The 11887-nt window shown below is 52.8% G+C and overlaps 1 protein-coding gene and 2 long non-coding RNA genes across 10 annotated transcripts in view; all 3 read left to right on the top strand.

Annotated features, from left to right (window-relative positions):
- The first annotated feature begins 45 nt into the window (after nucleotides 1-45).
- On the top strand, nucleotides 46-2030 carry LOC137206598 (uncharacterized). The gene is made up of 3 exons (XR_010934721.1): nucleotides 46-352; nucleotides 665-861; nucleotides 1446-2030. It is a non-coding gene; the product is annotated as an uncharacterized lncRNA (long non-coding RNA).
- A 955-nt stretch (nucleotides 2031-2985) lies between these two features.
- IQCE (IQ motif containing E) overlaps nucleotides 2986-11887 on the top strand; it is a 51260-nt gene continuing 42358 nt past the window's right edge. For 5 of the 8 annotated variants that reach the window (XR_010934715.1, XR_010934714.1, XM_067705371.1 and 2 more), the window contains exons 1-3: nucleotides 2987-3237; nucleotides 9837-9884; nucleotides 10947-10992. Coding sequence is in view for 6 of the 8 variants with exons in the window: in XM_067705371.1 (XP_067561472.1) it covers nucleotides 3202-3237; nucleotides 9837-9884; nucleotides 10947-10992 (130 nt within the window). In the remaining 2 variants the exon portion in view is untranslated. Of the gene's footprint in view, nucleotides 3238-9836; nucleotides 9885-10946; nucleotides 10993-11887 lie in introns of all 8 variants that reach the window. The other 3 variants (XM_067705368.1, XM_067705369.1, XM_067705372.1) reach the window with 3 other exon arrangements.
- On the top strand, nucleotides 3244-9552 carry LOC137206599 (uncharacterized). Its single transcript, XR_010934722.1, has 2 exons — nucleotides 3244-3569; nucleotides 4140-9552. It is a non-coding gene; the product is annotated as an uncharacterized lncRNA (long non-coding RNA).

Here is an 11887-nt window from a genome sequence, read left to right as displayed (position 1 = left end):
GCACAGCATGAGGCCTGAGCAGCTCAAAGTCGGCCAGCCTGGGACCCTGGTGGGAGGGGAGAACGAAGGGAGCACGAAGCCGAGCGAGGCTGCGGGCGGGCCAGAGGGAGGGCGTGTGCGCGCTCTGGGGCCGGCCACGTGCAGGAGGCAGAGCGGCTCAGGACGAGTTGTAAGTGGCTCAGTCCAGACTGGCGGTGTGTGTCTGTCCCTCCCAGGGTCAGTGTGAAAACCCTGCAGCAGCAGTGTGCGGGGCGCGGGGGCGGGAACCACTGCCGGTTCCTCCCGCGGCGGCAACTGGACCTGCGTGTCCGGCCTGGGAAGGGTCCAGGGAGCCCGTCGGTCCTGTGCTCAGGTAGGGCTCTTGCAGGGGGGTGGGGTGGCCAGTGACTCTGTGTGCCGGGTCAGGAGCAGGCCTGCCTGGGCTGGGGCGTCTGTCTGTCCATCCCTGGCCAGGCTAAGGCCTTGCGCAAGGCGCCCTCCCTGTGGACCCCGCTGAGGACGCCAGGCCGGCGGCCGCGGTGGTGCCGGGGCCCAGCCCGGGCCACGCACGCGGCCCCCAGGCTGCTCTCCGGCCCCGAACCCCGACCCCGCGGGGCCCGCCACAGCGACCGCGACCCCTTCCCTGGCGCGCGCCTCACCCGCTTCACGTCCGTCACCGCTGCAGGCCCCGCCCCGTACCATGCGACCTGCCGGGCTTGGAGGGGGCGAGGACGGGAACGGCGGGCGTGGGGAACCGTGAAATCGCCCTGGAGGTGACTCCGAGAGCCCAGAGGGCCCAGGCTCGGGGAACGAGCTCAGGCTGAGAAGGACAGGCCGCCGCCGAACGAATCCACTCACCCACCCCCAGCAGGACGCTCACAGGTACGTGCTCGAGGATCCGGCAAGCTTTGCGCCCGGAAGGCAGGGCTTTCGGCGGAAGGGGCGTGGCTATGTGTGAAGGGGCGTGGCCTCGCCGGCCAAAGGGCCACGTGTCTGGGCGGGCAAGCGAAGCAAAGCGCCAGCTGCGTAGTAGACAGATCTTCCTCTGCTCGGAATGGGGTTTCATCCCGTTTGTAAGTCCAAAATGCATTTAATGCCCCTAAGCCACCCAACATCATAGCTTAGCGTAACCTACCTAAAACTTGCTCAGTACAATTCCATTAGCCTACAGTTGGGCAAAATCATCTAACTCAAAGCCTATTTTATAATAAACCGTTGAATATGTCATGTAATTGATGGAATACTGTACTGAAAGTGAAAAACAGGATGGTTGTCTGGGTACAGAATGGCTGTAAGTGGATGGTTTTTTACCCTTGTGATTGCGTGGTTGTCTGGGAGCTGCGGCTCGCCGCCGCAGCCCAGCGTCATGAGAAAGGATCCTACCTACCGCATATCGACAGCATGGGAGAAGATCAAAATTCCAAATTTGAAGTACGGTTTCTACTGAATATGTATTGCTTTTGCAGCACTGTAAAGTCAAAACACTGTAAGTGGAAGCATGGAAATTCTGAAACCGTCTATAACTAAGAGAAAGTAAGTGAAACAACAGATGCAGGAAGGGCAGGGGATTTGCGGAGCCCCAGGAGAGGAGCAAGAGATACTGGCGCATAGGTAGGTTAGATCCTGAAAGCACTTGTCTGCCACGTGAACAATACCCCGAGGAAGCAGATGGAAGTTAAGAAGGTGAGAGGCCTGGTACGATTCACCTTTTATACACAACTCTGGTGGCAGCTCAGAGGAGAGCATGTGGTTTCTTTTAGGATCCATCAGGGAAGGTGTAAATAGGGAACCAGAACTTGGGGTACAGACTGTACCTGACACCACTCCGGAAACAGGGCTTCACAGAGCAGAGGAGCGCCAATGAGTGAAGGGGATAATTTCAGAACAAATAAAATTTTGCCATTTAAAATACCACTCAAGTAATTGGACCAGCGGCAAAGCGTTACCTGGTAGCTTGTTTTTTTGAGGTGCTCACCATGTGCCAGGCACCATGCTGAATTTTAGCTGTTTTCTCCTTTAGTGCCCACAAAAGCCCTGAAACTGTTTCTACTTTGCAGACAAGGAGACGATGGTGAAACTACTAAACCTGAGCTCCTGAGCACTAACCAGCTTGTGGGGAGACAGCGTCCGACCACCGTGTGGCTCACCCCCTTTGTTGTACAGATGAGGAGACCGAAGAAACGAGGGTCATGGACTCATAATAATTGGTGGTGTTAGAATTCGAACAGTAATAACCTGCCAGGCATTCCTCCTGCTACACCACGCTACCCTGTGTGGAGACTCATTCATTTGTTCACCTCATAACGGTGTACTAACACTGTCACACTGCGCTCACTCTGGAACCGGCAACTGCACTAAGCAGTTTAGAGATACTGACTCATTTGATCCTCACCACAACGCTTTTCTCCAATTTCTATTTGAGGACACAGGCACAGAGAAGTTATGACTTGCCGGGCACCAAATACCTATTGGAACAGACCCTGTTCCAAAGGAGAGAGATACAGCCGTGAACAAAACACAACCCTGCCCCAGAGAGCTTACATGCTAGACATGGGAAGTTCCTGTAGATCATAAAGGCCAGGGGGCTGGAAAAATAAAGCAGGGCAGGGGGACAGAGTAGATGCCCTTGGAGGTCTGTATGAAAAGAAAGGGCAAGTTATACTTGCTAATAATTTAAATAAACTTTGCAGCCCAACTCGCCTAAAGATCTTCATGATGCACACTGAATACATACAGTGAGTGCAAACTCTTATTTTTTATTGTCCTGTGGCTACATCAGAACCCTTGAGCCTAAGGTACCGAGATCAGGAAGATGGTTTTCCGAATGCCAGGCGTTCAGAGCTGGCAGACTGTGGACACCGCAGAAGCCCCTTGTCCCTTTCATCGTTAACCTAATAAATATTAATATCCGGCTCTGGTGACTAGTGCACAGGTTCACATTGCAGCCTCGGCGGCGGCTGGACTGTTCCAGCTCCGCCCCGCTCTCCGCCCCACACTCTGGGCGCGCAGCCTGTCGACCCGCCGGGGCTCCCCGAGTACGCTTACTGTCGGCCCGCCTCGCGGGGCGCCGGCCACATCCGGGGCTCGGGGGCCCGCGCGGTTGCCATGGCAGCGGGGTCGCGGCGGGCGCGCGGGCAGGCCCCGAGGCTGGCGGTCGGCGGAGCCCCAGAACCGGACGGCCGTACTCGCAGCGCCTAGGGGCGATCGGGCAGCGCCGCCGCCATGTCCCTGAGCACCGGGGAGCCGGCCTCGGAGATGGTAAGCGCGGAGGGCGGGGAGGCCCCCTGGCTGCCTCCCCTCGCCGAGGCGCGGGCTGGAGGAAGGGGGCGCAGGGCCGGCGACCGCCGGTGACAGCTGCCATTGTTGTTACCGCATAAGAGCGGGCCTCCAGCCCCCGCCCGCGTGCGGCTGGCCGGGCGTCGCTGCCCCTCGCCCAGCCTCCAGCCACCTCTAGTTCCCCGCTCGTCCTTGCACTGGCCGTCGCTTCCGGAAAGCCCTCCCGGACACTGCGCCCTCGCTGCTCGGCGCCTGCGAAGCCGGGCCTGTGCCGAGCCAGCGACCGCGGCCCGCCGGGTGACAGAGCTTACTGCGTAAGTGTCCGCCCACCCCGTGTCTCCAGGGCGGGGGACTTGGTTTACCTAGTGTTTCTGCCGCGCCAGCCATCTGCTGGAGACATTATTGTGGATGAATAAACTGCATTCCAGTGGCGTGGGGTGGGGTGGGGGAGAACAAGGTAAAAAAACAGATCATGTCCATCAAGTCAGAAAGTGGAAAGTGCGCTGCAGAAAATAAAACAGCCCATGTGACGGAGGTGGATTGGGGAAGCTGCTTTAGACTGGGTGCCAGGAACAGCCACTCTGAGAAGTTGGAGTGTCCTGATGTCACTGACGAGAAGGAGGCATTCTGGTAAAGATCAGAGACCAGTGGGACCAGCAGGTGCAAAGGTCCTGGGGTGGGAAAGTGCAGTGGTTCCAGAGCCTGAAAGAAAGCTTGCTGGGATCTCCTCAAGGGCATGGGTGTGGATGGAAGGGAGCCACGGGCCTGACCATGGAGAGCCTTGCAGGCCATGCACGGAGTTTGAATTTATTCGGGCCACAGTGGGAAGCCTTTGGAGGGCTCCAGACAAAGGGAACCTGACTCACTTTGCTTCCTTCTCCCAGAGATGGCAGTACCCAGCATGGCTGTACAGAGCTGACCCCAAGCAGGGGCTCAGTGCTGCTGCCACTGGAGCTGCTGAAAGTTTCCTACTTGTCCCTCAAGGCACCAAGTCCTGCCTCATTTGAAAGGCCTGCCCGTCTACAGTGGCCTCAGTTACTGCTCCTTCAACTTCTCATATTGTTATTATAAATGTTATTCATGCCCAGTAGAGAAAATCAATTACCCATAATCTAACTGCCTACAGAAAACCACAGTTAATGTTTGGTGTATTTCCTTCCGACCTTTTTTCAGTGCATCTTTTTTTTTCACGTGCTTTTTAAAACTTGAGATCATTTTTATATTGTTTTGTAACCTTTGCCGCTTTATTTATTCCTAGCATCTTCCCATAGCCACACATTTTCAAAAACATGATTTTTAAAATTCTAACTTTATATATATATACATATAACTGAATCACTTTGCTGTACACCTGAAACTAACACAACATTGGAAATCAACTCTACTTCAATTTTTTAAAAAAAGAAATACATCAAAGACAAATACTGTATCATCTCACTTATATGTGGCATGTAAACAGCAAGGAGTTACCATATTGCACAGGGAACTATATTCAATATCTTGTAATAACCTATAATGGAAAAGAATTTGAAAAAATATATGTCTGATATAACTGAATCAGTTTATTGTACACCTGAAACTAACACAATGCTGTAAATCAACTATACTTCAATTAAAAAAAAAATTTTTTTTTAAACTCTAACGTGGGAATTCCCTGGCGGCCCAGTGGTTAAGACTCCGTGCTTCCACTGCAGGCGGCACGGATTTGATCCCTGGTGGGGTAACTAAGATCTCGCCTGCCGTGTGGCGTGGCCTAAGTAAATAAATAAATAAATATTCTCGACAATTATTACTCATGCAAAAATGGAAAGATAATATTTTTAAAAAATAAAATGCTAACCTAATAGGATAGCCCTATTTTAACTCTCCATTTCCTTGCTTTTACTCTTTTTTTAAATTTATTTATTTTATTTACATTTATTTTTGGCTGCATTGGGTCTTCATTGCTGCACGCGGGCTTTCTCTAGTTGCGGCGAGCAGGGGCTACTCTTCCTTGCGGTGCGAGGGCTTGTCATTCCGGTGGCTTTTCTTGTTGCTGAGCTCAGGCTCTAGACACAGGCTTCGTAGTTTAGGCGCACAGGCTTCGTTGCTCCGTGGCATGTGGGATCTTCCTGGACCAGGGCTCGAACCCGTGTCCTGTGCATTGGTAGGCAGATTCTTAACCACTGCCCCACCAGGGAAGCTCACTTTTACTCTCATGTTTTCATGTTTGTGCTGTTAGAAGCAATGCTGCTGTAAACGTTCTTGCACATAGAAGCGTTTGTTAAGCCCCTTATACATGCCGGCCTCTGAGGAGACAAAGACAAGCTGAGCCCCAGTGCCTTGGTCTCCAGGAACCCAGTCTGTGGAAGAGGCTGGGGCAGGGGTCTCCGGGCGTTTAGGAGACTCGCCGCCCTTGGCCCAGGCTAACTGGCAATTTCTCTGCTGAGCTTACGTCTGTTCTCAACCAGACAAGAACCTCCTGTGAACAGGCACTGTCCAGTCTGTCCAATCCCCCGAGTCCCTTGGAACACAGCCGCCTCTGGGCTTGCTCGTGAACCTCACAGAGCACTTGCCGCGGTGCCAGGGAGCCCACTGTGCCGTGGCCGTGAGCAGGCCCCGCTGGCCAGGGCAGAGCCACAGGGGTGAAGTGGAGGCTGGGCGTGGTCCCTGGTGATTTAAGGGCCAACGCTTCTAAAAGGGCTCACAGTTGCTAGAGCAAGATGATAAGAGCATTTACAGGGCAGGGCGTTTACTACTTGGAAGATTCTCTGTTCCTGCTCTACGGCTCTGCCTGCTCTAGAAGCCTTTGTCCACCAGGTCCAGCATCTGGGCCCTTCAAAAGTAGTTTCTATTGCCTGCTCTTTCCCCCTGTATATTGGTCACACTTTCCTGTTTCCCTGTGTGTCTCGTCGTTTTTTGTTGAAAACTAGACATTTAGATAACGTATTACAGCAGCTCCTCCCCACGGGGTTGATGTGGTTTGCTCAGTCGTTCGTTTCTGTGCTGAGTGACTTGGCCGAGCTAACGTGTGAAGTCGATTTCCCCGCACCGTGCAGCCTCTGTTTCCCTGCTCAGATTTTTTCTTGTTTAAATCTTTTAGCCCAACTACCTAGGGGTTACCCTTGGGTCAGCAGAAGCCACTTGTTGGTCAGAGGTTGTGTTTCACCCCCTGGGCCAGTCAGATTTTCGCCCTTGACCATTGAGCGGTGTGTGTGTGTGTGTGTGTGTGTGTGTGTGTGTGTGTGTGTGTGTGTGTGTAGGCTGCTGTCACAGTTCAGGGGTTTACATCTTTGCCCACGCACAACGGGGAACTAGTGCATATGGGTTTTCCCTCTCCCATCTCTCCTGAGAGGGCGACCTTGGACATGCGTGTGGCTCTCTGGACTTCCGGGGATGCCTGTCATTGTACTTTGAAGCCTGGCTTCCTGGGGTCTGCTCTTGGGTCAGGGTAGTTTATCATTCAGCCAGGGTTTGGTCAGCAGCTGCGCCAAAGCCCCAGCACCACCAGGGCTCGCGCCCTTGGGTTGACGTGGGTGCAGCGTGGGGACTGTGTCTGCGTTGGCCCAAGCCTGCTCTGACAGAGCACTCCAGGGCTTGCCAGCGGCCTCCCTGAGCCTCGGGGCTGACCGCGACCTCAGGAGGGCGCTCTGGGCTCTTCACCTTCCGGTTGCTCTGCCAGTGAGCTCTCTGCCGCGTGACCGCGGAGCTGGGGGCCTCGGGATCGCTCCCCACTTTGTCTGCAACTTGGCAATGGAATCAGGGAGGCGTGCAATTCTCCACTCTCTGGTGCAAATACAGTCAGTCCCCTCGGCACAGCCGTCGTCCTGCCTCTCCCTTTGGGGAGGACCTCTGGGCCACTGCACAGCAGGGACAGCGCAGTGTTTCCCCGGAGTGACACTTTTTCTGGGCCTGCCCTCCCTGCGTGGACCCTGTGCCCTACCAGCACAGGGGAAGTCTTCGCCTGCCGCCTCTGGGGTAGAGCTTACACCCTACTTCTGGGAGCTGGGGGCAGGGGATCCACCACCACCCCTGTTGTGTTGACTGCACCCGCCTGGAGGAGAGCTCTCTGGAATCCTTTCTATCAGATGGAGACGGGGAGCTGAGGGGTGCCTCTGACTCTCGACATTCTTCCCTGGACTTAGTAGATTTTTTTGAATCAATTTTTCTCCACAGCTGTGTGCTTTTGTCAGTTTCCAGAAACTGCAAAAGATTGTTTCGTGGCTTCTTCTGTTAAAGGGTTGTTTGTTGAGGAGGGGGCCTTCCACGCTCTGGACGATGCCTCCTGGATGAATGCAGTCCTTCCCTGCTTTTACCATATACTAAGTCCCCGTATGTTCCTGCATCTCTTTCTGGACATTCTGTCTTTTTTCCCCAGTGGTTTAGTTAGTATATATTTAATGCTTTAAAAATCCTGGTAGGAGAACGTGTCCTCCCTGTCGATGAGGAAGCTGCGATGCAGAGGGGTGAGGGGCATGGCCACCATCACCGCCCTGCGATTCCTGACTCACGGTGCATGGATGCGATATCTCGTGTAGGAATGCGTGGCAGCTCAGATCGTACTTGGAGAAGGAAGAATGACTCGGCCGTTAACGTGCGCTTTTGTTTTTTTTAATACCGTGTATGGTCTCTTTCATGCTGCTGACTGAGGGGTGGATCTTGGGCTGTTCTATGATTTCAGATACTTATATTTTGCTTGTTTAGTTCCTTCTGACTGGCAGGATGGAGGGTGGCAGAGTTTGAGGGGGACTGACTGGGGGGGAAGCGATGGTGTGGGTGAGCCCACCTATGAACACAGAGACCACTTCGCTGTGTTCACCACACACGTAACCTCATTCCCTCGTAGAAACTGCAGGTCCTTAAAAAGTTTTCAAGACTTTGTTCAGAACAAAGAATAGTGACAAGTAATCACAAAAGAAAGTCTTGCTACTTTTCTATGCAGTTGTTAACAGCTCACCTTCACGGTTGGCGGGCTGCCCTTTGTGATGCCAGGGGACGAAGACAGAGCCTTTGACTGGCTTTCCTGATCTCCTACATCGTGTGTATACCAGTTCCCTCCCTTCCCTGCCTCAATTTTGCACATCATTTCCATATACTTGGTTCAATGAAAACTTTACAACTATCGTTTGCTATTTATACCTTAAAATGTCACCTGTTTAATGACATCAAAAAAGTAATCCAGTGGCTGATTTTTTAAAGATTCTGTTTGTTTGGAACGCACTACCTTCCCCTCGTCCCCCGAATCCAGTCCCTCCGCACCCTTACGCTGGACTCTCCTTGTTTAAGAGGTGCGCACCGGAAGGGTGCCCCCTGTGACAGCTGCCCCCTGTCTGTGTGATTGTGCGGCCCCACGTTTTTAGTAAAAGTTCAAGCGGCCAGCAGAATTGTTGCTAATGTACTGATAGTTAACCTGGTAGACGATACACGTGCTTTCCAGAATGCAGTCCAGTCCCGCTACAGCACTGCATGGACCCAGCTACGCTCCAGACAGCTCGCTGAAACGTAGTTACGCCGCCACCCAGATATGGCATTATTGGTTCATAACGGGCGCATTCAGTCCTAACTTCAGTATCAGCGTTTTAGGTCAACTGTACAGGACGGTGGAGGGATTTTAGAAATTGTTCTGCTTTCTCTCCTTGTAGGGTTTAAACCTGAGTAAGTGTGTTAACACAGACACATCATTCTCTTGGGAAAGTTCCCTTTTCTCCTTGACATGCCAGTGTTGATGTTAGTACAGATTTTATTTCACTCCCTGGGCCAGGGCAGATCACTGGAATCAGAAGGTAGGAACCTCCATACGCCCAAATAACTTGTGTACTGATGGATACGTGAATGACTGATTTGTTCTCACCAGGATGTAGTCACAGGTTCCTTGTGCTTTGATACAAAGATGAAATACTTTTATCAAGAACCGTTCGTTGGGGGAGGGATAAATTAGGAGTATGGGATTAACAGATACACGCTACTGTATATAAAATAGATAAACAACAAGGATTTACTGTGTAGCTCAGGGAACTATATTCAATATCTTGTAATAGCCTATAATGAAAAGAATCTGAAATATGTACATAGGTAACTGAATCACTGCTGTACAGCTGAAACTAACACAGTATTGTAAACCAACTATACTTCAATTAAATTAAAAAGAAAAGAAGTGTTTGTCAATTCTGTGGAGATGGTGTCGCTAGACTGACAGGCCTGGAGCAGCCCTGCCAGCAGAGTTTTGTGTTTTTTTGTTTTTTTTAAACATCTTTATTGGAGTATAATTGCTTTACAATGGTATGTTAGTTTCTGCTTTATAACAAAGTGAATCAGTTATACATATACATACGTTCCCATATCTCTTCCCTCTTGCGTCTCCCTCCCTCCCACGCCCCCATCCCACCTCGGTGGTTTGTGACCACCTAGAGGGGTGGGGCCAGCAGAGTTTTGTTCTGTGTCCCCACCTGTTCCTTCGGATGCGACGGGACAGACTGGCTGCTCCTGCCGTGGACGGATGCTCTGAGTTAGATGGGGGCTCTGCGGCCGCTCCCACTCTGTCAGGGTGACTGTGGAGCCAAGCTGGCGCCTGAAGCTTTCGCTGTTCGCATCTCTTCCTCCAGGGAGATGACAGCCTGTCTGCAATAACCTTCGACTCTGACTCAGAGACGGTGAGTGCGGGGGGGGGGGGGGGGGGGGGTGGCTGCGGTGCTCACACGCGGCGTCCCCAGTGCTGTGTTTAGCGCCCCATCACAAATTCCACATGCTGCTCCGAGTTTGAAAAGCTCCAGGCCCTCAGGTGGATTTGAATAACTTAGATGATAATTTTAAAACTTTTACCCAGAAGTTAGTCGTGAGCCGAGTACTTTTGAGGCTGATGACAAGTTCCCATCCTGCACCTGGTTTTGGCCTGCGCTCCCCCCAACCCCAGCCCCCCAGTCCTGACACGTAATGGCAGGGGGGGGGGGGACGGGAGCAGAGCTCCGTGATGCAGTCGGAGGCTGAGGTGTGAGAAAGGAGACCTTGGCAGGTGCTCGCCTCCCAGCAGACAAATTCTAGCCTAACCACAGCACGGAGCCCTGGGGGAAGGCGGCCCCAGCACGTCCCACCGCAGCTCTGGGGACTCCAGGGGTGGCATCCTGGGCCTGTTGTCTGAGGCGCAGGACCTCCGCAGAGCTAAGAGTGTTCCCTCCACGCCACTGAGGGCACGGGCCCAAGATGCTCCCGGGAGGAGGAGGGATCGGGACCAATCTCCTGGGGGAAAGTCAGCCTGCACGGAGCACTTCAGTGTTCCCGCTGGCAGGGAAGTAAGTGGGGTTCTGTGTCCAGCGTGAAGCAGATTGGGGAGGAAGGCATGGAAGGGGCCCCCGGGCTCCAGGCGGGCCACTCCTACTGCACCTTCCCCTCTGCCTCACTCTCAGGTTTCATCTTGCTGAGTCCCGCCTGCGGACAGTCACACCCCCGTGCTCCAGGGGGGCGTGGGGACGGCTGGTGGTACCTTCAGGGCGGATTTGAGGCGGGACACCTCCGTCTCTGCTGGACGCAGGCCGGGCTGCTGCTCCTGCGTCTGGGGGCGCCTCCCTGTGCCCTGTGCCCTCCTTTGCGTGCACTCTGCTTCGGCCAGTTAATCTGCCGCCCCCGCCCATCCTGAACACCCCGGTGCTTCCTGGTTGGGACCGTTGGGCTGCTCGAGAAGGCTCAACCCGCTTTCCGTCGTTTCTTCTTCCTTTCAGAAAGCGAAAAGGAAAAGTTTCCACAGACCTCCCCCTACATCACCAAGTAAGTATGACCAGGCCCCTGTCCCTCAAGTTTCCACAGTTTAACTCAGAAAATGGTGGTTGGAAGCCCTCCTTCCCCAGCGTCCTGCGAGGAAGATCAGGACCGCCTTCTTCTCTGAACCCTTAGGGCCACTGAGGCAGGGCCCGCGAGGGCTGAGGTCCCGAGCTGTCACTGTCCCATTGAGCCCCCCTCCTCCCTCCCACACACAGTGCTTCCGGCCTTTCACGTTCTTTCTCAAGTCGCCACGCGCTTCCCAGCGCTGCCAAAGGGAAGACAACGCAGGATTTATTCCTCGAGACACAAAGCTGTTCATCTGGGTGCTTTGCTGAATTTTATGTTTCCCGAGGCCTTTGTGACGAACCAAATCCTAGATTGGCTTCCTTCTGCTGCGCACAAGCCTGCGGCCTTGCCTGACTTATTATCTACGTGTGTGTACCATATGCGTAGGCTTACGTTTCTTATACACATAAGTATTTGAAACATACTGTCTTATATATGACACACTCAGAGAATACACGTGAACTTTCATATTAGCCCAGGAACCACATAATCAGAAAGATAGATTCCTGCAAAGAGAAGAAAGTATGTTTCATATCACAAACAAATACGAGTGTTAGAAAGAAGCATCTGGCAATCTGGAGTTCGGAGGTCCCGGCTCTCCTTCCGTGGAGGAAATTGAGCATTGATATAAAGTGAAAGTATGGGTGTTTGTGTTTTAAACCTTCTCTTTTCAGCCCATTTTGTTTCAGTCCTTCTTGTCTAGAAAGTACCTAAGGTAAATGTCAGACATCTCTCATTATTCTTGCTGGAAGTCAAGCATTTCAAGTGTTGAAAATGCTAGTATTCAAATTACTCTTATCTCGATTTCTGTAAATGTCAGAATTGTGTTTCACGT

This window comes from Pseudorca crassidens, chromosome 15 (genome assembly GCF_039906515.1).
Source record: "Pseudorca crassidens isolate mPseCra1 chromosome 15, mPseCra1.hap1, whole genome shotgun sequence".
NCBI lineage: Eukaryota > Metazoa > Chordata > Mammalia > Artiodactyla > Delphinidae > Pseudorca > Pseudorca crassidens.
The sequence above is the reverse complement of the archived record's forward strand: the minus strand, read 5'-3'. Positions and strand labels throughout refer to the sequence as shown.